At 42.3% G+C, this 25,219-nt stretch overlaps 2 protein-coding genes across 2 annotated transcripts; one reads left to right on the top strand and one right to left on the bottom strand.

The window, feature by feature from the left end:
- Positions 1-61: 61 nt before the first annotated feature.
- LOC133494652 (collagen alpha-2(V) chain-like) lies at positions 62-20,600 on the bottom strand. Its single transcript, XM_061808670.1, has 48 exons — positions 20,504-20,600; positions 16,232-16,444; positions 15,455-15,676; positions 15,251-15,267; positions 14,847-14,879; positions 14,730-14,762; positions 14,249-14,341; positions 14,052-14,129; positions 13,926-13,970; positions 13,377-13,430; positions 13,207-13,260; positions 13,022-13,075; positions 12,882-12,935; positions 12,750-12,803; positions 12,615-12,659; positions 11,689-11,787; positions 11,569-11,622; positions 11,351-11,458; positions 11,170-11,223; positions 10,564-10,662; positions 10,417-10,470; positions 10,250-10,348; positions 10,120-10,173; positions 9,979-10,032; positions 8,914-8,967; positions 8,782-8,835; positions 8,699-8,703; positions 8,592-8,636; positions 8,408-8,506; positions 8,207-8,296; positions 7,454-7,507; positions 7,269-7,322; positions 7,134-7,187; positions 5,674-5,740; positions 5,524-5,577; positions 5,276-5,437; positions 5,052-5,159; positions 4,869-4,976; positions 4,736-4,789; positions 4,565-4,672; positions 4,416-4,469; positions 4,234-4,341; positions 4,089-4,142; positions 3,909-4,016; positions 3,498-3,834; positions 3,231-3,421; positions 403-642; positions 62-323 (listed from the first exon to the last, which is right to left on the bottom strand). The coding sequence occupies exons 1-48, from the start codon at positions 20,598-20,600 to the stop codon at positions 177-179; spliced, it is 4,230 nt and encodes a 1,409-aa protein (XP_061664654.1). The 3' UTR covers positions 62-176.
- Positions 20,601-21,724: 1,124 nt separating this feature from the next.
- pjvk (pejvakin) lies at positions 21,725-24,838 on the top strand. Its single transcript, XM_061810959.1, has 6 exons — positions 21,725-21,938; positions 22,003-22,198; positions 22,514-22,655; positions 23,603-23,720; positions 24,327-24,470; positions 24,537-24,838. Exons 1-6 carry the CDS (start codon positions 21,725-21,727, stop codon positions 24,836-24,838), a joined length of 1,116 nt encoding a protein of 371 aa, XP_061666943.1.
- Positions 24,839-25,219: the final 381 nt, after the last annotated feature.

Raw genomic sequence — 25,219 nt, 5'->3', positions numbered from 1 at the left:
GTCTATATGAAGGTTTCACAGGAAAGATGAATAAATAATGGTGGCCTTCTACCAGTCACACGTCTTTTGCAGCCACGTGTTTTGACTGCAATGATATAAATTTCATCCACAGCGCTCACAGGAAGTGGAGTCATTTTCACAAATTCTCATACAATTTTTTTTCCTTATCTTGAGTTTTATGAGAAACACACAGGTCCAATGTCAAGGCCGAACTCCTGATTGGCCTTTCCAATGTCCATGGGCGCCACGTCCGCAATGGGCAGCCTGATTGGGGTTTGAGTCCTGTATTCCAACACTGTCTTAGCCCAATTATCATTGGACATCTGTGGAGAAAGTAGACAAAGAAAATGCAACTCTTTCCTATTTCTGATCATTTTTTCCTTTCATTTGTTGAGGACTTACCGCACAGCCATCTTCAATGACGGTGTATCGCAGACGGTTATTGCCTTGTGCCCTTAGCTCCTGACCATTGGCGCCTTTTAGGATCAGGGCTTTCTTCATGGTGCCCTTGCTGTCTTTATAAGCCAGGCTGTTCTTGCAGTGGTAGGTGAGGCTCTGGTGGGACTCTTTGGAGAGAAGCTGGAGTAGCTTCAACTGAACTGCCACTGTGTTTGGCTGCTCCTCGTTGTTTCCATAGTTGAACTGAAACAGTTTGACGTATTTATGCTCATTTATTCCCAAGAAAACTCACAAAGTATGAGTGATCTCATTGAAGTCGCAGCAGGACACTCAATTTATAAATGTGCTTCTTAGCTATATGTTTAAACCAAACAATGGAAAATGGTGGCATGACGAAAAATGTGTCCAAAAATGTGTCACTAAAGCTAACTTGGTGCTGCTCAGATAGACCAATTTAGCATGACGTCACAAGTACTTCCAAGTGATAAAAGGCGCAACTAAATGGCACCAGTAATAAACAAACCCAGCAATGAAATGTGTCAGAAATGTTCCAGGACAGGTACAAGAAATCCCTGCCTGAATGTCTGGCCCACATGGCAGGGGAAAAACTAGCAGTTCGTAGTTTGGATTTGAAATACAACTGCACATGTCTTTTGAGATATGTTCTGAAACTTTTCTGACACACCTCACTTTGACCAGAGCACTGCAATTGAAAAAACAGAGGAAAATGGCTGCAATACTGATTTTATTCTTCTTCTTTACTACCATAGTTTGAATGTGAGATGTGTCACTCCAAAAGAAGATGCTACGTGAGGTAAACTGATTGGAAGGGAGAACTGGTGGCGGCCATAATTTACATTTGAACTAGTAAATTGATTATAAATAGACAAGGGTAGAAATTCAGACATACTGTAGTAAAAATAATCATTGACGGACTGGTCAAGTAATTCACGAGCAATAAATTAAATGCTTTTAACTTGGTCATGGTTGATGTACAAACATAGTTTATAAAGCATAGAGCATATAGCACATTTGAGTGATTGATGACTGTTGCAGTTTGACTTATATCTGTTAGGCTATGGTCACGATCCATGTCGCTGTTATCTAACAAAGGGTATGACCATAACTTTGCTTTTAATGACACAGTGGTCCCTTTTTGATGGTGATGTTAGAAAGGCTATACTTTAGCCGTCAAAGAATTCACTTAAAGTGTGACTGTCATGAAATGGATGATTTTTGGTATATTATAATGAAAAACCCACAGCCAATATGGTCGTATGTGTTTTTTCACAACAAAACATGATTTTGACGTACACAGCTTTTTGTAACTCCCGCCATGAAAATCCTCTCGAGGGATTTGTTTTTTGATAAGAAGCAGGAAATGACATAAAGGACAGCGGCGCCCCCTAGTGGACTCGCTTGTTTCCATTAGTTTTACATCAGGGAAGGGAGCTCGTTGTTCCTTCGTGTTATCCAAAATGGCTGCTCATTACATTGCTGGACATTGCTTGAACACTCAGGAGAATGGAATTACCCTTCTTAAGTTTGAAAGAGACCCTGTTCATTGTGAAAAATGGATTGGACGGGTGCAGAGGACGAGAGCTTCGTGGGTTCCAAATAACAGGTCGGTGTGTATACAGCTACTAAAAAAAATAATAGCTTGGGGCGAACCACGTAATTGGTCTCTCTCATAACGTAATAAAGATCCGTGTATGAAATGTGTTGATGTGCACGTCGCCCAGCCAACAATTTCTCACTGAGCCTCATCTCGATAGAGTTCATCGGGTACTGCGGTGGGTGTGAACAACCCTCTAAAAGCAGCACGCCTCGGCTCCATTATATGCCACCACGGCGCCAAAAATCAGCCACACCGGCTGAGGCGCCGCGTTCGGCGGTCACAGCTTCTGCGAGGGCTGCGTGTCGGGCTTTGCGACGGGGGCGGCTCTGGAGAACCCAGCCGAGAATGGGTTACTCAGTCGCGTGCGTGCATAAAGCTCCCCGCTCGACTATGTTGCTCAGTACTGCGGTGTCTGTGAACACCCCCCTAAAGCAGCACTGCCGGCTGTGATGAGCCGCGATTGCTCATCTCCGCCGCGTAAGTGGATCTGACGGAGATGTGGTTTGGCCGTGATTGCATATCATCTGAATATGGCTCAAAACAATAGTGTAATTTTGCCCCGGTAATTTCACTCGGTTATGTGGTGTTGTCCTTTTCGAAAAGAGCTTCTGTGTCAGAATGGGCGTTGGAAAAATCCGAATATCTCTGTTGTTCGGCTTCCATAGCAGCAGCCACTGTGCGTTTTCAACGGCAGAAGTGACGATGAGGTCAAGGACAGAGGCCACGACCAATATGGCGACCACTTGGATGTCGAGGGACACTCAATTGTGCAACTTTGCGCATGGATGACACACGGTCCGCTCACATTTATTTTTTCGTACAGACATTGAAGTGAATACTCTTATATGTATTTTTCATTGCAATTTCTATTTTAGAATGTTTATAGGGATGACAGTCCCACTTTAAACTCACTTCAAACGTAATACAGTTTCACCCTGCTTCAATGTCAAATCCTGTGATGGAGGTTTGGTTTGTCGTCCATGACTTTTGAAGTTGCCACTCCGCCATACTTTTTTTTTTTTAAGAACTCAAAAAAAACCTTAAACATTTCTGTACGACACAATCACAATGTTCTTGGTTTGGTTAGTTTAAATTGGCAATTTTTGCTTTTGTTCCACTTCCCAAAAGTAGGACGCCTATTGTTTACAACCATTATAAATTGCTTACATGAAAGTAAGATCAGTACGCAACAACAATCATGTTATCTGCTTACTTTGGTTAAGCCATACATCTGGGCTCCAAACCAAATGGGTTTGTTGACCGTTGGAGTGGATTTTGTCCACCAGGATTTGCGGGAAATATTGGCAGGATTAGCAGAAATGCAGGTTTCACCGCTATCCATGTTGCAGAAAACCTTGATGGCATCTTTGGTACTTCCTTGGTTTGGATCAATCCAGTACTCACCTGGACACAAAAAGAGAGTAGGTTAATATTGGAGTTTTTTTGTTTTTGTTTAAGGTGTTAATGAAAGGACACTCACCACTTGTTTTCTGTGGATAGCATTGTTTGATGTCCTGACATGTTTTTGCAGGGTTCTCCTTAGTCCCATCTGGACTGCGAATGTTCTGCATATGCCTGCTGAGTGTCTTCAGAGTGGTATGTACGATGATGGGACTCTTATCAGGAAGAGCCTCATCCTTATTGAACTCTGGAAGTGGAGGAGGGTCGGCCGCTACATCATCCTTGAAAAACTCAACAGCTTCTGGCACGCCGTCCTCATCAAAATCCATGGGAGCTGCAAAGTATTCCCTCACAGCAGCAGTGGGAGGACCAGGTGGGCCTGGAGGACCTGGAGGTCCTGGTTCTCCAGGAGGACCCTGACAATAAAAGGTAAACAGCATTGAAACATTGATCAACATGTAGACAGCTGAACATTGTATCAATGTGCTACCTGAACTCCAATGTCCCCACTTGCTCCTCTGCTTCCAGGTGCACCCATAGCTCCTGGCTGGCCAATGTTACCCTCCTTCCCGGGAGGACCCACCACGCCTGGAGAACCCTGTGAAATTATAAGTTTATGTAGTGCTATTGGGTTTTATTTTTTGTTCTGAAAATATTTTATGCACCTTACCCTTGGCCCAGCTGGTCCAACAATACCTGGAATACCTGCATCCCCTGTAGCGCCCTGAAGGATTAAAAAACAAAAAAGTGGTCTTTCGTTTTTGTTTTTTTTTCCCCTCTTCAGAGACACATACAAAGCTATACAGTCCACTTACAGCAATTCCAGGCAAACCATGGAGTCCAGTAAAACCTCTGTGACCTTTCTGACCCCTCTCTCCTTGTTCACCTTCTGGTCCTTTCTCCCCTTGTGGTCCTTGAGGGCCCTGAGATTATTACTATTTTAATCAGCAAATCCTGTTTAATGATAGAGAAAATGAGATTGTGGAGAGAGTCTCACCACTTTGCCTCGTACTCCAGGTGCACCATGGGGTCCAGGAGAGCCTTTAGCACCCTAAACCCAAAACACAAATGTGTAAGGAAATTAAATTATATGTATATTATATGCTATCAAGATGTTGTTGGCATTCTTGCATCTCTGAAACTCACAGTTTCACCTCTTGGTCCTGGACTACCTGTAGCTCCCACCGCACCCTCATTTCCTGGAGAACCTGGACCTCCAGCTAAACCTTCAGGACCAGCATTACCTCTATCGCCCTGTAAAGTCCCAGAGTGGTGATGTGCACCCTGTGTAAGCGCTCATCACATGTCTACACCTACCCTTTCTCCTAAGAGTCCATCGGTACCCGGAGGTCCTTCTTCACCGATTACGCCCTGATTGAACACATAACAAACATTACAAACACACTCAACCAAATAACTTTCAGAATAGCCACCTGCAAAACCCAACAACCTCAGGGCCCGGATCTCCTCTCGACCCGGTGGCTCCCTTTGGACCAATTCCTCCAGGGGGACCTTTGCCACCTGGAACTCCCGGAGCTCCGGGTTTTCCAGGAAGACCCTACATGAAAAAGGAAGATAAACTGTAATCACAATTCACCTACATGAAGTGGTTGCCAAGATGGTTATTTCATACCGCAGGACCAGGCAGGCCTGGGATAGCACCCTCTCCTCTCACACCAGGATGACCCACAAGGCCTCGCTGTCCAGTAGCACCGGGAGGTCCTGGGGGTCCAATAGGACCCTATCAGATAAACACAAGAATAGAAGATAAACACAAGAATAGTCAAGGACTGTGTACAGTGTGTGTGTGAAGCAGGTACAGTGTATGTGTGTGTAATAAAACTATTTTCTACTCACTGGAGAACCATCCTCTCCAGAATCACCCTTCTCTCCAGGGGTGCCTGCTGGGCCTGGAGCACCCATCTCGCCTTGAAGTCCAGGGGCCCCGTTTTCACCATGAATACCAGAGGGACCCTGCTTTCCAGTTTGACCAATAGGCCCTTCAGCTCCAACAGCACCCTAGCACAAATGCCAGAGCGCCAGTTATGAACAATTTAACCAATCAGAAAGTACCATCCTTCCAAATGTGGTCTAAGTGGACTCACGAGAGAACCTGCTGGACCGACGCCTCCAGGTAAACCAGGAAAACCTGGAGAACCCTGTGAGAAGGGAATAGTAATATTTAGACTTGTCAACAGTGCGTCTGCCGTTGGTTCAAGATAAAAAGATGATGGGGGTTGCTAAGGCCCACTCACCGCTGCACCCTGCGTTCCTCTGCCACCTTTGAGTCCAGTCAGACCGACCGGGCCCTGAAACATACATCTGCATTACTTCAAGTAAAATTCAGTGAAAAAAATTACTTTGAAATTGCTTGTAGATAAAACGTTACCTCTCTGAAGTGTCAGCCAAGAAATGACAACCAAGTACATCTTTTGCTAACTACCTACTTCCAAAAAACTACCTACGTCTGACAATGAGCTGTTGTATGTGGCTATATTTAAATATAGGCTTATTAAGACAGATGGGGACTGTTAAAAAATGTGAAAAAAGCATACTATATCTGGTTTGATGTAATCTTGTTACATAATGCACACCTGTACTCCCGGTATGCCAGCCATTCCGGGTGGTCCAGGTGGTCCTGCCTCTCCCTTAAGGCCTGGTTCTCCGGTCTCACCTTTCACGCCAGGTTGACCTTCAGCACCCTGAGGAAAAAAGAAAAGACCTCTCAATCACTCATACAATAATAGCCAATCAGATAGCCGCATAGTCTTAACCCCTGGCTTGACACGTCCCTCTTGCCGTATTGTCCCACAAGCAATGCTGGTTGTCAGTAGCGTGCGCTTGGAAAAGTTAATGTTTCGAAGAAAATGGTCCTCAGATGCACTTGGGCACTGTACAATTCTGATGAAAGATAGGCTAAGCTAGGTTACAAGGGGCCCAGTTGATTCATTTTCCAAAGCCTAAAACATAGTTGACGTAGTGTCTACGATGGATTAAGGCTTGCGGAAGACTGCACGTACAAATAAATGTGGACAATATCAACAAACACAAGGCTGTATCATTATCAGTGCTTTATACATTGCAGGAGAACATCTTTCACTTTGTTAGTGTATCATTGACCTGCTGAGTGAAGTGTGTAATGTTTTATGCCGAAGAGTCGGGTTAGGGTCATGCAAGTCTATTTCCCTATTTGTATCACATCAGACTTTTAAGACAGAGCACTGGATTCGATTACGAGCCAAGTCAAATGAATACACCCACTCACTTATGAAGACTACAATGATATTACTCGTAATCTTTCCAAGTAAAAAGTACTTACACTGCTTTACATGCGCAGTACAATTTCAGTATTTTATCTTGTTGGATTTCAATATGAAGTTTGTGAGGCGTCAAACTTTTTTGCGTGGATCGCCAACATTTCGCTGCAACTCTGACTTTGCATCCTGGTCCGTCCAAAATATTAATTCCGTGTACATATCCTTGCGTGAAATAGTTGAGACCTCTCCGTAGAACTCTCTTGGACAAGTCTAACGCATTTGGCAAAAAATATACCCCAATATTATCTGGAATACGTGATAGAGAATCGACTTAAAACATGTTCTGTTCAATCGCCATTTTATTAGCTTGTGGGACATGGCTCAGCGGGTGTAGCTTAAGATCGCCATTGGAAAGGTGTATTGATTATTTGGCATGCTGATTGGAACTGGTGACTTACAGCAGCTCCAGGGAAACCTGCAGCACCAGTTGCACCTGGCTCACCAGCTGAACCCTGTTTATATCACATAATAGAAAGTCAGAAGCTGAAATGATCATTCCTCATAAATTCTAATTGCACAATTGCTTTACTCACAGGTACTCCTCGTGTGCCTCGGCGTCCATTAGGTCCTGGTGAGCCTGGTTCACCCTGAAAAGCACATACCGCACATAGAGTACATACCAAAGTGGGCTTTTGCATTTCCATAATCAATTAAAGTCAATAAAGTTGAATGTCTTTGTAGTGTTTTAATGGAAAACTTAGATGTCAGGAAGTCTTACCTTGGCACCATTTGCACCAACGGCACCCGGAGGTCCAACTGGACCTGGCACACCCTTTGATGGACAAATTTGTGAGAGAATTGTATGAATAGTTTTATAATACAAACATACTGTTTATCCCAAATCCATCAATCCCTCTAAATATTTAAGATAACACCATACTGTCTCTACTTTCATTATTAAAATTATATATTTTAATTATTATAAAAAAATATCTGGATTAATGCATCTGACTCCCAACTCCATATTCAGAATCAAAACGAGAACAATCTGTTCTAAACTGAGCACTTTAATTGGAAATGATATCTATCTATCTATCTATCTATCTATCTATCTATCTATCTATCTATCTATCTATCTATCTATCTATCTATCTATCTATCTATCTATCTATCTATCTATCTCTATCTATCTATCTATCTATCTATCTATCTATCTATCTATCTATCTATCTATCTATCTATCTATCTATCTATCTATCTATCTATCTATCTATCTATGTTTATTAGTAGTAATAGTAGTTGTTGTAAGGGGGGGATGTGGGTGTCAACCCCCCATACCCTGACTATTTTCGACACCCACCGTTTTCATTAAATCTGTGGGACATAAAAACTCACCCGAGGTCCATCAACTCCAGCTTTGCCTTCTAGTCCCGCATCACCAACAGAGCCCTGTTGGACACATTCCTCATCGTGACTATCTGTCAAAGACTGAAATTGCTTTTATCACGATGACATTGCAAGCGGCACTTACCACATCCCCCTTGGGACCTGGGGATCCTGGAATGCCTCTTTCCCCAGGCATCCCTTGAAGTCCTGGACTTCCTGTTTCTCCAGCAGCTCCCTTCACACCAATTTTTCCCTAAAGTACACAAGTACTCTGATTAATAACATTAACTATAACAACAGTATTATTCCAACATGGAAACATTAGTAGCATTTTTGCCTCTGATACCTTGAATCCATCTGGGCCTGGACTACCTGGACTACCCTTGGGTCCCTGTAGACCTTTGGGTCCGGTTTCACCTCTTGCGCCTGGAGCCCCTCTTTCTCCCTTTTGGAAAAGTAATGTCCCATGACGTACAACGAATCAATTCAAACTTGACACTATAAAAGCAGAAGAAGAGCTGCCAACTTACCCTGAGTCCTGAAGTTCCAACAGAGCCTTCCTCCCCAGCAAGTCCCTGAATACAACATTAAATATATGGTATGGTATTAAATAATTCATTCATGGGTCATTACCTACCATCTCTGTAGAATTTTATCGTATACAGTTAAACGTTTTACACAGTAATATGTAATACACTATGTCTTCTGTGTTTTTCATACCTCAGTTCCTGGTTTACCAGATTCACCGGGTGGGCCTGGCACTCCAGGCAAACCCTGAAACATACCCACATTTCTATAAACAAGGATGTTTGTGTATAAGTTAAATATGACATTTTTGTAGCAGTTTATCACCTGGAACCCGATGGGTCCCTGTGGTCCCTGCTCTCCTCTCTTCCCTGCAGGACCCTGCACAAGAGAACATGGGATGAAGAGTAGCAAAGTTGCAGAACATTTGGCAGATATGTTTTGGAAATATTAATAAGTTATATAAAGTGTAGGCTTGGAATTGACTCAAATGAATATTGTATTGTGTACATACCAAACGATCATTTTTAAAAATTAATATTCCATATGACCCGTCAGACAGCATGGTTAGAGCATCTGTGTCAAAGTCCTGAGGACGGGGGTTCAAACCCTGGCCCCCGGCTAAGTGGAATTTGCGTGGAGCTTTCCCCATGTTTGTGTGAGTTTTCTCTGGGCACTCCGGTTTCCTCCCACTTCACAAAAACATGCATTAATTGGAGACTCAAAATTGCCCTTAGGTGTGAACGCGGTTGGGTTTTTTTTCCATCTGCCCTGTGATTGGCTAGGATTGGATTTAGGGTGTACCCCGCCTCCTCCCTGAAGATAGCTAGGATAGGCTCCATCACTCTTGGGACCCTTTTGACTATAACCAGCTCAGAAAATGGATGGATGGATGTGACCAGTCATCCACTGTGACGCCTTCCACTCAGCACGTAAATCAAAAATGTTTTTGGAAAAAAAAACATTTTGAACATAAGTTATTAACATTGCATCAGCCCAGTTTATCAATACTTAAACTCTAAATATCATTAACGCTATCAAATTGCAGGATGCCTTTTGTTTTATGAAGAGATTGAGTGATAATAAATGTTTTTCAGCTAACTTCTGTGCCTTCATTCAATAATATCATCTGATGACAGTCACCGCATGACGTCCTTTTTATTTTCACAATTCTAAAAATTTCTGGTAGAAGCAGTCAGCTTTGCTGGCAATCATAATGTAATGCACAAGGTCCAATTCATTTTAGAAAAATCTATCGTTACAATTTGAATTATCTTGGAAAAAAATTTCTCTTTTCCTTAAGTGCCCACTAAAATATAGAAAACATCATATACTGCCTGTAGATGCATCTCAAGCATGCTTTTATCAAAGGGATTTAGTAAGAGAGTTTACCGCTGGGCCAGCAGGACCGGCAGCACCTTCCTCGCCATCTTTTCCATTCACTCCCTGGATGATGTTTACAATATTTTATCATGACTTCAGCTCTTTGTTGGACTGACAAGAAGTGTACTACTGTTATTTTGAATATCATACTCTTTGTCCTTGTGAGCCAGTACTGCCAGCATCGCCATTCTTCCCAGGATCACCCTGAAATAGGAGTCAATATTGTTTATATGGTAAGATGACTTTTCATTCCAAGCAAAATGAGTCAAGTCAAACTAACAGTAAGGCCTTTTGGTCCTGGAAGGCCCATGGGTCCAGCTAAACCTCGACCTCCTGTAGAACCAGCTGGGCCTGGTTTGCCATCATCTCCTGCTGAGCCCTGTCATGAAAACCACAAAAATGAGGGATTGGCTGCAGAAAGACTTATAAAGAACTATTCCTACAAACCTGTGGTCCTGGCTTGCCATCTTCTCCTTCAGCACCGATAATTCCAGATAGGCCCTGTGAGATAGGATGTATCATGAGGACAGGATTCATGAACACGTGTTCCGACAGGCTTAATCTACAATTGTAGATCTAAAAAAAAGGCCTTACTCGAGCACCGGTTAAACCGGGCTCTCCAGGTCGTCCTAGATCTCCTGTCAGCCCCTTTGTGCCTGCCGTGCCTGGCAGCCCTCTTTCGCCCTGCGCTCCCTGTAAAAGCAGAGTAACGCATGCTGAAAATATGTCAAAAGGGACAACAATCGCAATGGCAAATGGATTAACGGCGATTGGATTTGCGTAATCAGACAAGGCAAGTAAAGGCCTGTTTATTTGTTTCGAACCATTCATATACAAGGCTATTCCGTATTACTTTATAGAGCCCCCCCAAAATAACAATAAACACAAACAAGATTACATTAAAAGATACAAACAATATAAACCTCAACATATAAGCAATATAACTAAAAGATGAAGGGAAACACTAAAAAGTACAAAATAAAACTAGGATGGTGGAAGAATAATTTTGATAATGGAAAAAGAAAGCAGTAAAGTAAGTTTTCCAGCCATATTTATATTGAACAACAGTTTGAGTGGAGACTAGCGCGTATTGCCAGGAAGTTATCTTATAAATTCAGGACTGCAGAAACAGAATGTTACTTTTGTCACTCAGTTATCCTATGGCTCTGGAAGCTTGAAAGGGAACTATTTTGCACTCACTTTTGCACCTGGAAAACCATCCGTGCCAGGGAAACCACGATTGCCAGGGACGCCCTAGAGTAAAACCATAAAATAAGATTATGTGACTATGATGTCACAATACACAATGTCACAATGTTTGCCATTGTGAATGACATTAGCAAACAGAGCATACTTATTATGACACATCAGGTCAACTCACTGTCTCGCCTTGGGGTCCTGGGTCACCGACAGACCCTGCATCACCTCGGGGTCCACGCTTCCCTTCATCTCCCATGGGGCCTATCAAACCTGGAGCACCGTGGTCGCCCTGACAAGTTGGGATCACACAAGTTTAACCTGCAGTCCACTAAGATACAAAAATACAAAGGTGAGTTGTAAAAGAAGTATTTAAAATATTTTCTTATTTGTTTCCCATACTCTTTCGCCTTTAAGTCCAGCTTCTCCCTTTATGCCAGGCACACCGACGTCACCCTGGAGAGAAGATGACTCTTTTCAAGTAAGTGCAAAAAGGCACAGAGAAAGTGATGTCACTTTTACATCTTGCCCCTTTGGTCCTTGCGCTCCTGTGGTTCCCTGGGGTCCTGGGGGCCCAATCGGGCCTACAAGCCCAGATGGGCCCAGGACACCTGCCAGACCCTGGAAAAAAGTCACAGAGTCAGTTACAAAATTAATTGATGCCATGACAAGGGGTGTTGTTAGTTGGATGACATACTGTTGCGCCTCTGGCTCCTGGTGCACCGTCAGGTCCCACCGCTCCCTGTTAGCAGCCACCAGTGTACTTAGTAACAATATCAAAATTCATTTATTTCATTAAACAGAAAGCTGCTGTTGCTTGCCTGCTGTCCGGTAGGCCCTGGTGGCCCAACATGACCTGCATCTCCTCTGGGTCCCTGCTGACCCGGACTTCCTCTCACACCAACTGGTCCGACTTCACCCTAGAGAGATTCAAAGTGTCAGATGAAAGGTACTTAACTCTACTAGTCAACTTTTTTCATCAAATTTCAAGGGAAAACTACAACTGCACCTTCTGTCCTGGGGCACCTGGGAAGCCTGGTACACCAGGGATTCCAAGAGGACCCTGTAGTTGATCATCATTATTGGTCAAAGATTAACACCAGCTTTGGAAAATGTTTGATGCACTTTAACTTCATTCTGACTTTGTAATGACGTGAAATAACAGTGAAATAATTCCACTTCATCCTTACCAAAGGACCTGGTTTGCCAATATGTCCTGTTGTGCCACGTTTTCCCTAAATCAGAAACAGATCAAAGGTCTCAATCTGTCAACTTTTGTTTTCCACACTACAAATGAACATAGATGAAGGATGATTTTTCCTACCACAGAACCAGGTGGACCTGGTCTTCCTCTTTCTCCCATTAAGCCTGGTGGCCCCTGAAAGAGATTGACTTCTCAATACCTATCTCATACTAATTGTGGAGTGCTTACTGTTGGTTTTGCCTACCACTGGGCCAGTAGCTCCCATAGCACCAGGAGTTCCAGAACCACCCTGCAAAACACAAAGGCAAGGAGCAAGTGAAGGTAAAAATCATGAGCCCTGATCATGATTTTGAGTTTGTCAGTAATATTAAAATCCTACCTTTAAACCGACAGCGCCGGTCTCACCTCTGGGACCAAAAACTCCTGTCTCACCCTGTTGGACACCAACTTACAAGTTCTTCACTCATATCCCAAAATGTAAAGAAAAAAAAACAAGGAAATATCAAGATACCTTGTGACCTTTTTGACCAGGGACACCTGGAGTACCCGGCAACCCTCGCGCACCCTAATGAGGCAGCATCGTTAAATATGAAATAAACTGCGCAGAACAATTCGCCAAATTGGAAGTGCATGTGGGAATTATTTATTTACCACTGATCCTGGGAATCCCAGCTCCCCTGACGCACCAGTGGGTCCAGCCTCCCCCTAAACAAATTAGAATCCATAAACATATCGTCAAGCTAGTTATAACCGTAATACCAGAACAACAAAAGAAGATGATAAATATAAATTTATATATTTTTATGATGTGTTGTTTGATGTGTTTTTTCACTGACATCAGGACCACTTTTTCCTGGCAACCCATCTGGCCCTCGAAGACCTGGTTCACCCTATGAGCAAACACAAGGAAACGCCAAAATTTGAGATGCTTTGAGCATATCTGACTCCATTCCGTAACTGCAGGCTTGGCAGAAAGGTCAGAAAGGTAGCGTGAAGGTATTCATACCATATGTCCTGGCTCGCCAAGCTCGCCTGGGAGTCCCTGACCGCCGCTTGGTCCCTGAAAAAGAACACACAGGTATTGTTAACTCTTTTTACCAGGCAAATATCACTGTTTTAATACCAAGGGATGAAACAATCATGTACACAGGCCCGCTGTAACACCTTATGTGGTGCACTCCTGCAAATATAGTGTGTTTCTGCCTAAATAGATGTTTCATTCTTATTTTGTCAAAGAATCTGTACAGAAATTTGTAATTTGCGTCAGAGCGTTTTTTTTTTTTAATAAACAGTAGCTGTAGATTTCATTACTTGCATGAGACTGTTTTTCAAAACTTATAATTTCTCTATGAATTGGTCGTAAAATATACATGTTATAATATTGTATGGTATATATAATAAAACATGTGGTGACTATATATATTTAGAAAGATAGTTTTTTAACAGTGATGATTGCTCTTTGACAGAAGCCCTAACTACGATCTGGCTAGTGACAAAAAAGAGTTGGATAACTGAGCTGTATTAATCTATTCATGTGTGTGATGCCCAAACTTACTGGCGCTCCACTTGCCCCAGGAGGTCCTCGTGGTCCTGGTTCACCCTTGAACAGTAAAAGTTCAAATACTGGTGGGCCGCATCATAGGATTCCTAAAAGTACACGGACACACTCGGTTGAACTCACCCGTGATGCTGATACCATTCCGGTTAGGCCCGCTGACTTCTCATTGAAACCCGATGACATTTGTGACACGAAGTTGCCCTACGACCATCAAACAAATTGAGATTAAGATCAGTGTTATCGTTTTTTTGCAATTTGAGCATTTTTTGTTTATTTTTTGCTTGGTTGTGGTGAAATGATGGGTGAAGAATCAAGCTCACCCCAGGAAGGGAAGGGAAACCTGGGGGGCCCGCCTCGCCTGGATTACCTGGTATGCCAGGCTCTCCATCAAAACCTGGGGGGCCTTGGAATCCCTGGAGATTGTATTATGAACATTTAACATCAACACAGTTGTAATCAGTTTTTATAACCCATAAAATGTTTGCACTTTTTCTCCTTCTTTTTTTTTTGAACATTAAAAGTTACAGTAATTGATGCAATCTAATAATTTAAAGACAAAAGTGAAGATTATTGCTAACTTTCCCAAGTAATTAATAATAATGTTTCTCCCAAGGTCAAAATTCAACGACCAAACCTGTCACAATGGTTTGGACTTACCCTTCTGCCTTTAAAGCCTCTGTGTCCAGTTCTCCCCTGAGCACCTGGAGGACCCTGAAACGAAAGCCCCACAGATATATATATTTTCTAAAATACACATGCACATATTAATATTGTTGGTGCTTTTATCCAATAAAAACTCACCGAGGGTCCTTTAGGTCCAGGAATTCCCACCAGCTGTGCAAGAAAAAAAAAAAGATTGTAAAATATCACAAAAAAAAAATAACACTTTAAATGCATACATCACTATTTTTAACTTACATGTGGAATATCCCCTGGTTCACCCTTCTGGCCCTATATAAGAAAGAAATCAACATGAACTTTAATACATAGGGCACTCATTTAATATTTGAATATATTTGATTTTCATGTATTAATGAATGGATGATCTTATAGAAGGCAAACTGAGTATATTGTAATTATACATATGTGATAAAAATACGGCTCTGGAAATATTGAAAATACAAAAAAACACAGTTATAATAGTACAGTTACTCCAAATTACAATATTTGCTTTGGGAATTTTTTTATTTTGATTCAATAAACTGACAACATTGAAGACATCTCTTTTTTTTCCAGTGCTGTTTGTTTGTATCTTTATTTCCTTCCTACTATGCTTTTTGTGGGATTGGAAATTTAAAAAAAAAAAAAAAACAGTTACTTACCCTATACCCCATGATTGCTTGAAGAGAAGGCAAAACAAAAACAAAAATATCATTTAAATATATCGTGTACTATATGTAATGTATTTTCAACCATAAATGAAATCTCTTATTGTCGCTTATGATTCCCGTTTGAACTTTACAAAGCAGCGCATCCTTGTGGGAAGAGCGTAGAAGTACATGCAGTATTGATCCGCGCGGTCTCACCAATGTGCCTGGTGGCGCTGGCCAGGTTGTCACACACTGGGCAGCACTCGCCCTCCGGGGTCACCATCTTGTGGCAGTTGGGCACCACATCGCACTGCACGTCGCTACAGATGCTCACGCCGTTGTCGCACACGCACACGCGACACGGCACGGGCTTCCAGATTTCGTTATGAGCGTAGATCTCATCCTCCACCTCGCAGCTCGAGCCCTCTTCCGTGGGAGCTGCAGCGGGTTGAGCGCGGAAGGAGTCATTATGGATATGATCTTGTGGATACCAACCACAATAAATTATTTACTGTATATTTGTTCATCTTTCCATCTCAAGTGGTGTATTGTTGTGAAGCTTCTTTTGGAGAAATGCAGTGCCTTGTGGCCGTCTTGTGTTATCTTTGTACCAAGGATAATGATTAAATGAGTTTAGGAATTTTATTTAGAAAAAAAAAACTGTGCTGTGCCAACTTCTTGTGGTATCTTTGGTCCAAGGAACTACGTTGAGGTGAGTTGATGAGTATCATTTGGGCAAAAGTACCACTTTGCCACCATCTTATTGACTCTCTGAGCAAAGGGACTATATAGGGGCACCTAATTTAGAGAAAACTAGTGGTTTGCTACCATCTTATGGTGTTCAAAGACAATTAAAAACGTTGTTTAGGAGCTCGATCTAAATCACCCTCCAATACCAGAAAATACTTTGTGTGGCATTTTTATGTTAAATAGGAGCTTTGGCTCAATAACAGTTAGGTAACTCTGACATAGGAACACAGCTTGGACATGAACCTGCAGACGGGTTTTCTCTGGGAGTCGCCACTGGGGCGATGCACACCGGGCAGCACTCGCCCTCCGGGGTCATCGACTCGGCGCAGTCCCCGAGGTCGTCGCAGGCAACAGTTTCACACAGAGCATTGCCGGACTCGCACACACAGATCCGGCAAGGTTCAGGGCTCCACATGGCTTTGTTGGCGTACACTTGTCCATTGTCAACACAGGTTTCTATATGGAAGAAGTCAAATGTGCAGTTATTTAATTACAACTGAATAGGTTTGTTGCCGAGCAGCATGACAGACTACTGGTTCGCACGTATGTGTCACAGTTCCACATGTTCAGGGCTTGCATCTTCTACATGTGCCATTTTAGTTTTTCAACTGGGACCCTGGCTTCCTCCAAGATTCCATAAACTTGCTAGCTTTTAGGTTAATTGAAGATTAAATTAATTTAAGAAAATAAAGTCTGAATTTGTTTGAGTGTGCCTTGTGATAGGCTGCCGATCAGCCCAGGGTACACCGCCTCATGCACTCGCTTGGATAGGATCCAGCTCATCCACAACCCAAATGAAGCCAAGCGATATAGAAAATCTATGGCTGGGTGGACTTGTTACCAACAGATTAGAGTTGCTCAGACACCAGTCGAGGCTAAAATCGTGCAAAGAAATTTAACATTGCAAAGATAGTACAATGGGAAATATAACTACTTATGGGAAATAATGATAGAAATGGAATGGAAAAGGAATTTTTGTGATTTATTTGACATGTCACGCTGACAGAATCAAAGTTATTGGACCTGATGCCCCTTACTTACCCTAGCCTCAAATGACCAGAGACGATAACTAATTGGTAATGAAAACAGTGACAGATACATATTATATATTATATTGCATTTTACTCAGGGGTAAAACCAGGAATTGTTTGGTGGTATGGCCCAAAATTCAATGGCCTGGCCATGAAAAACAATCATCGATTGTGTGTGTGTGTGGGGGGGGGGGGGGGCAATTTCTTTTTGTCTTTGCAAAACTGATTGTCAACGAGGAGGCACTGATGGAAATTTGACATGGACGAGAGTGGTGGTCAGCAGTGTTGCTACGTTCCTGTGTCGGGTCGCCGCGGGCACCCCCTTGCTCCACCCCTGGATTTACTCGATTGTGCTGATTTGTTTATTGCCACTCAGCAGTTATTTTAAACGCTATACATCTAGAATTGCATGGTTGATATCACCACAACATACCCCATCAGATATCATGTAATTTTTCCATTCATGGTACATGAAATCTCAATGTCCTAATACTAATTTAACAAAACTACCTAGAAGTACTTAAATAATGTCAGAATTTATTAAAATGAAATTATAGTTACAATAAGACGGGGAAAATTGAACTTTATCAAAAAACATACAAAAAAAAGGATCAATTGGTGGTGCAAATGTAAAGGGTGCGTTACTGTTCCCAATAACATGATATACAGTAAAATGCATCCCGTGAACTATGCTAAACTCCTCTGAGATATTGTGAAAAGGTGCTTCCCAGCATCATTCACTAGATCACTGATTTCCACCCAGAGAACTGAGGAACACTGGTGTGGAAATGAGAGGTCAGGGGTGGCACAGGAAATAATTCACTTTCACGTAATTTGCGTGAGAGTTATTATATTATTAATTATACTTTTATATTTGTCAACTGGCACGGTGGGCAGCTGATCACAGTTTTGAGGACCCGGCTTCATATCTGGCTTCGCCTGTGTGGAGTTTGCATGTTCTACCCATGCCTGCCTAGGTATCTCTGAGTACTTCAGTTTCTTTCCACATCCCAAAAACATGTGTGGTATGTTAACTGAAGACTCTAAATTGTCCATAAGTGGGAATGTAAGTGCACTTGGTTGTTTCTTTATATGTGCCTGACGATTGGCTGGCGGCCTGTTGAGGGTGTAACACGCCTCTTGCCGAAAGATAGCTGGGATAGGCTCCAGCACGCTTGCAACACTAGTGAGGATAAGCAGTACGGAAATTGAAGAGCTGGATATTTGCCCACATATCTTTGCAAGTGACATATAATGACAGGAAGAACCATTAAATGGTCTTCTATGAGCTGACAGAAGCTACAGTAAACCTTTGCATCCACCAATTGCCACTCATACAACCAAATAAATCTTGGCTTATGTAGTGTATCAGACCTTTGTGTTCAATTAAACAGGCCAAGTTCCTCTAAAGGTCATTTTGTGTGTATATTAATACAAGATTGTCCTTTTTTTCCAGTATTTATATATTTTGTGACATTTATGTTTGATAGTGTGCAGTGAGATTTATTTAAATGTCAAATGGGTACTTTGCCTCGATAAAGTTTGAGGAATGCTGTACGTGTTTGTGATTTGGGAAGTGGGGTTTGAACTTCAAGATGTTCAATTATTCATGGTATCTTTGTTTTAAGTAACCATTTTTTATCTCATGGTAATACATACTTTTGTGTACTACAGTACTACATACTGTATGACGAAGACTCATAAGAGAGAGTGTGCAATGGTGAATTCGAATGGGGGTTTCCACTGCAGAGTATGATGGCACTTAGTCATTAAGGAGCAATTAAGGTGCGGTTCCTCACATGTATCATCATGACAAGAATTCAACAAGTGACAATAATCAGTTTGACTAGACTATGATTACGACAGCTCCTGGCTGCATGAAGAATGCAAAGTTGTGAAATATATTCAAATGATTTTTGATGCAAACTTATTTTTGGTCAGCAATTCTCTTGGTGATGGATCTAAATGTAGAGGTCATTTGAGCCACTTTTGTTCAGAACGTGGCCACCTGCTGCTGGCTTTGTGAGCCTTTCCATCTAGGATATAATTATGCGGTGAAGCCGTTCCCCGCGCAAGACACTCCTTCTCACTAACAGCAGTTATTTTAAGGGAAACCACAGTAGATGTTATATACGTTGGCTTTGGTCAGAAATGTGTGGTTTGCCTTTATTTGGGGTATGCCACGCCTGCAGGAGCCTCCTGCAAGCCCTGCTGCAGAACCAAAGATTTGTCTGGATGTGTCACATTTGAATTATCTTCCTCCTTGTTTGCAAATTCAAAACTGAAAGTCATCTTGTGTGTTTCTGAACAATTGTACAAAATGCTAACCCTCTTTTCCAGACAATCCTATGAAATGAAAAATAAATATTCAGACCCAATGTTGAAACCCTGGTTTCATCATTTTGATTTTCAGCACTAATTGAGGTGGTTGAAGGCCAAAAATAGTCACACAACACTCCAATCTAAATATTTACAGCCGATCTATTGCAGAAATGTGGAACAACTGGTGACACCTGCTCGAAACGCCCACATACATTTTAGCAGCACAAAAGCAACAACGAGTTAAATCGCTAATCCATCATATTGAGGATGTCTATTCTAGTTGAGTATATTTCAGCATCCTTTCACTCAGGGTGTGTCCTGTATGCCTCTGGGCCCGAGTCTGACCAAAATTAGTGGCCTGTTTTTGTCTGTCCCATCCACAAGGCCACATCATTACAGGAGTGGAGCTCGGAACCCCTTCATTGGGTGCCGAGCTCGCACTGAAATAGACCATCTGCCCCGCACGCTCTTTGAGAACATGCTCCATTCAGTGCGGTCAGAGCAGGATTATTTTTTTTCGTCCATCTTGGCATCTTTTTTGATGAAGAATGAGCAGGGATGACCTAGTGGATGTGAATTAGAAGGATCTATATTTGATTTTGTTGATATGACGTCACAAATGACATCATTGCACCCTCAAAACAAAATCTTGTTTGTGAAAATATAATCATGAATATAAAATGAGTCTGAATCTTCTTTATCTGAACTATAGATTCTCTTTCAAACCTTGTCAGTTGCCATCCATCCATTTCCTACACCACCTGTCCTCATTAAGGTCACGGGCCACAAAAAGCCTACATTGGTCATTATGTGAATCTCATCCTGGGCTGGTTGCCAATCAGTCGCAAAGCACATACAGACAAACAGACAATCACATCACATTCGCATCTATAAATAATCGACTCTTCACTTAACCTACAACCTTTGGAGTGTGTGTGTAAGACAGAATACCTGAAGAACACTCAACACAGCAAGGCCAGATCTGAGATTCAAACAAAGAACCTCTTAACTGTGATCTGTGTGGTAAAATGTAACTGTCCATTGAAAAAAAAAAAAAAAAAACAGTAAGGCCTGGAGTCAAGAACATACTCAAAACGTGCAAAAATGGATGACTACCCGTGAGAACTTATGTGAGGCCCTGATATGAACAAAGGTTACTCACCATTCTTGGGGTTTTCCTGACAGGAGACAGTGATCACCTGAGTTAAGGAGATGGCGGCCAGGAGTACAGTAATCCTCATGTGCACGAAAGGACCCATTTCTACACGGGACCTCACGTACACACTTTAAAAAAGGGCCGATCCCGAGCTACAGCATTCAGCCCGAAGGTTCTGAATATCCCTGAGTGCACCGGACTCCCGGATGAGCTGAAGTCCTTCTCCTCCTCCTCACTGCGTCTTCCCCCCGCCTCCCCTCCCTCTTCATCATCGTTTCTCGTTCCACTTGAGGGCCAACCTCCCCCGGCAGACGCCACTCGAGTCTTTGAACAAGGCACATAATTAAAGACTACACCTAAATCCTCGGGCATCAGCTAAAAATTTTGAGGGATGGGAAAGGGAAAAGAAAAAAAAATAGATAATTTATTCCTTCCATTCATCCATTTTCCGAGGCGCTTATCCACATAAGGGTAGCGGGAGTGCCAGAGCCTATCCCAGTTATCAACGGGCAGGAGGCGGGGTACAACTTGAGCAGGTTGCCAGCCAACCGCAGGGCCCATGGAGACAGACAACAGTCACAATCCCAATCACACCTAGGGGTAATTTAGTGTACCTAATTAATGTTGGATGTTTTTGGGATGTGGGAAGAAACTGGAGTGCCAGGAGAAAACTGACGCAGGCCTGTGGAGAACATGCAAATTTCAAATTTTTTCACAAATCGATACAATGTTCTATTTCGTGATGGCTTTGCAAGGACTCTGCTTGACTGTGACGATATGTTCAATCACAAGATCATCTTTCTTCATAAATATAGTTTGGCTCTCAGAGGACCATAAAAACTGAAATTGCCTTTGATAAGAAAAATGTTCCCGCTCTAAGTGGTGTTGAGATGACAACAACATAAAAAAAGAAGCTTCCAATATATTCCTTGTCAGGGAGTCAAGTTAAAAGAAGAATCACGGAGAAAGGCAGGTTGGCTTAAATGCATTTAGACCACACACCATGAATTTCAAAAACAAAAAGGATGTGTAAGACACACACTTCAAATCTCCATCATTTCTTCCCCAGAAGATAAGTCATGTGACAGGAAGTTGCAGGCTTACAGTGACCTGGGTGAACACACATATTACCTTACAAACTCGCTGCATTATTTACACAACCGACGTGAGAAGCGACACGGTGATCAGCATGCAAGCTTAGACTGAGCTGCCGGTCCCACGTTAGACATGTTTGCAGCGGCCACCAAGAACTTCGTCAAGCAGGTGGGAGACACCGGGAGGTTGATCCCTGTACCGAGTCTCAGCGAGGCCGACCGCTACCAGCCTCTCAGCCTTGTCACCAGGAAGAGAAAGAGGCGCTTCTGGAAGAAGAAGAAGAAGTATGCCTCCACTGCATTCTCCCTCAAAGATATCCTTGTAGGGGAGAAGGAGATCACAGCAGGTACAGTCAGCGTGAGGAAGATGTCAAAAGTGTGATGATTCAAAATTCTATTTACTTTCTTCAGGCGTATCTTCTTATCAGCTGCTCAACTATGAGGACAAATCAGACGTGGCCCTCAACGGTCGCCTTGGAAACCATCTCATCAACGAAGTGGGCTTCAACATCAGCGGCTCTGACTCGGTGGCCGTCAAAGCTTCCTTCGGCATTGTGACCAAACACGAGGTGGAAGTGCCCACATTGCTGCGGGAACTCAACTCCAGGTATAGCGCAACTTTGAATCAGTCTTCGATGACGTTAGTGTTACAGCTAAAAATTCTCTTTAGTGTTTTTCTGACATGATATAGCTCACGATTTTACATTATTTTCTCACCTGAATTGAAGATAACACATGCACTGAAATGATTATTGACCCATTTGTGACTGAGGCAATATGAGAAAAGGAATGAATAAATGAATAAATGATAACGTTATTCAACACTGACATCAAGTGCACTAGTGTGTCAGTGTTGGATTCACAAGCAAAACCAAGACTTTGTAGAAAACCCCGACAGTACTGACAACTCATGGTGTTTTAGGAAAGTGGACGTGGAACACTGCCTGGTCCGTCAGTCCCGGGAGAGCGGATGGAGCGTCCTGTGTGTCGTCATGGAAAGCATCCGTACCACTCGTCAATGCGCTCTAACAGTCCATGCTGGAATGAGGGGGGCCACCATGAGGGTAAACAAAGCCTTCCCGGGAAAACGATTAAGAAAATCATTCTCAATAAAAAACAGGTTAAGCACACTCAATGAGGTCAAGCCAGTTTTTCTCAATTGTTTTACACCAAGTGCATCTACAAAAATGACCAAACTCATGAATACCAGCAATCCCTTGCTATAGGGCGGTTCATTTATTGCAGATGGGATGCATTGCTGATGTTTCATCTGGGTCGGTGTGGAACAGTTACTGACCTGCACTTCGATTTATTGGCTAATTGACGTTGATGTGGCAGCAACGACTCATATAAAGTCATTTGGGCTTTTATTCTAAGCAGAAAAGAGACCTTGGATACTAATCTCAACGCTTACATTTGGTGTGTGACCAAATTGCTGAAGAATACAAAGAACATGCCCAGGAAGCCACTAGGTAAAGCAGAAACCACAGAAAATCATGCATAGACTTTGTTCCGAAAAAAAATTAATATTGTTATTGTAAGCCACTGTAACACTGGCTACAGTTTAAACAATAACACTGTGCTTAAACATAGGGAAACAATTTGCTATAACAACAGACGAAAATATTATATAATGAGAGGGAAAATAAGAGCAATAGATAACACAAAAGTATAGAAAAAGTTGTAGAAATGAAAATCTGCAACTTAGCGGAACTGGGACACAACACCCTTCATATAGTACTGGATTACTGTATCTGTACTCCATAATGATAAGTTGCAGGGCCGCAGTGTTGCAGGGCTCAGACTCATTGTTTCAGACATGTGCATCCTAGGACTCAGATAGTCTCAAGTGTAAAATGGTCTATGCTACTAGTGGTACACATGCCACACTTTGAGAATCGCTCGGTTAAAAATTAAAAATAAGAATGACATTAAGCAGACAGTATCAATGTCCTATGTCAACGGCAGCATGCAAATGGACTAAAAAGGAACTTTCCTGTTTGTATTGCAGTTTCAGATTGAGGATGGCAGAAACCCAAAAGGTCGCGACAAGGCCATTGTCATCCCGGCTCACACCACCATCGCTTTCAGCATCTGTGAGCTGTTTGTTCGACTGAACGGGCAGCTCGGTAGGAAGGTCACGTCCATCATTAACCACGACAGAATCAAGCGGGCAAGTGCGCCTCTCAAGCAAAAGAGACAAAAGTCAATGAATCTCTTTGAGGATTAGAGAAGTGTTTTAACAACATAAAATTTTCAGTGCCATTTTTAATTCAAATCCTGGTGGCACATACTTACGTCCATACCTGGTGTCTGAATATTCTCATTCATCCAGATACTTTCAGACTGAAGGCATTGAACTGATCACAACGGAAATTTTCTGGTTGTCTTTGTAGATGTTTCTGCTCAGATGAGATGCAAAATGTCTTCTAAGACAAACAGAATCAGAATCACTTTTATCAACCAAATGCATCAAACACATTCGACTTGGCATCCAGTGCTTCATACAAAACTAGACAGACAATAAAAAGTGCATAGCTCTAGTAACATGTTATTTAAAACAACGTATAAATAAGAAAACAATAAAAGTTAAAGTCCTGAACAATCAAATTGCGATAGAGGCAATGGCCTCATGCATCAATTTCTGTCCCGCTTATCTGCATTCGACACTCCTGACTTAAAGGACCAGGCAATCTATTTAAGTGATTTAACTCTATGTTATTTTTCTGTATTAGATATCTGTGTTGCACCGGGGTCACAAGGTGGTTTTGAACAAGAGCAAATCAGGGAGCAATTGGGTGGTTTCGTCGGTCACTTCTCAATGGGCCGCCTCCGGCGCTTCCTGTCAGGCATCATCTACGGGAACCCCTTCAGAGCAGGTGCAGTAGCGACTGCTTTATTCACCGGTTGACTATATTTGGATCATATGCTTTCCCTGCATGCAGATGACAGAACATTTGAGGAGCTCACTCACTCTGATACCTTCATGGACGACACGATGACCGACTACTATGAGAAAGCCGCCAGCACGACTGACATCTCCACTGCCTACCTGAGGGAAAGCTCCCACACACGCGTCAACCTCCTCAAGCACAACATCCCCAAGGGGCCATGTGCACTGTGCGGGATGGGGAACCAAAGAAGAGAGACTGTTTACGGTTGTGTGGAATGCTCATTTGGTGGTCAAAAATATGTTCGGCTGCATGCGGTACCGTGCTTTGACCTCTGGCACAAAACTCTTAAGTGAAAAAGATTGTTTCCACTTGCCTGATAAATTATTTGTTTTTCTCACTAAATAAACATAGTTGAGTAGAGTACAAATACTTTCTTACTGAGCTGTAATTAAGAAGAATTATTTTGTGCATGTACTTGAGTAGCTTATTTATTTTTCAAATGAAATTTGACTTTTTCACGCTCCACATTTGAAAACATATATCCTATCACAAAGGAGTGGTGCACCGACAAAGATGACGCAAAGCAAATACAGTATATTGTCTTTAACCTGACTACAAACCACTGACTTCTCGCATTAAAAAATTCTCTAAATAGTCTGAAAAAACACATACTCATACTACAGTTAATTTTTTATTTTCCCTCAACATTTCTTTCTGCATATTCTCAAAATACA

This window comes from Syngnathoides biaculeatus, chromosome 2 (assembly GCF_019802595.1).
Source record: "Syngnathoides biaculeatus isolate LvHL_M chromosome 2, ASM1980259v1, whole genome shotgun sequence".
Taxonomy (NCBI): domain Eukaryota; kingdom Metazoa; phylum Chordata; class Actinopteri; order Syngnathiformes; family Syngnathidae; genus Syngnathoides; species Syngnathoides biaculeatus.
Note: the sequence above shows the minus strand (reverse complement) of the source record. Positions and strands in the feature narration are given on the sequence as shown.

What these genes read in the sequence shown, in the direction of transcription:
- LOC133494652 (XM_061808670.1), bottom strand. Translation starts at nt 20,600, where the DNA reads ATGGGTCCTTTCGTGCACATGAGGATTACTGTACTCCTGGCCGCCATC. An exon ending in AAGGACCAAAGGGGCAAGAT is followed by an intron (nt 11,623 to 11,688) that starts GTAAAAGTGACA and finishes TCTTCTCTCCAG; the next exon opens with GGTGACGTCGGTGTGCCTGG. An exon ending in TTGGACCAGCTGGGCCAAGG is followed by an intron (nt 4,017 to 4,088) that starts GTAAGGTGCATA and finishes ATAATTTCACAG; the next exon opens with GGTTCTCCAGGCGTGGTGGG.
- pjvk (XM_061810959.1), top strand. Translation starts at nt 21,725, where the DNA reads ATGTTTGCAGCGGCCACCAAGAACTTCGTCAAGCAGGTGGGAGACACC. An exon ending in TGAGGGGGGCCACCATGAGG is followed by an intron (nt 22,656 to 23,602) that starts GTAAACAAAGCC and finishes TTTGTATTGCAG; the next exon opens with TTTCAGATTGAGGATGGCAG. An exon ending in TCGACTGAACGGGCAGCTCG is followed by an intron (nt 23,721 to 24,326) that starts GTAGGAAGGTCA and finishes TTTCTGTATTAG; the next exon opens with ATATCTGTGTTGCACCGGGG.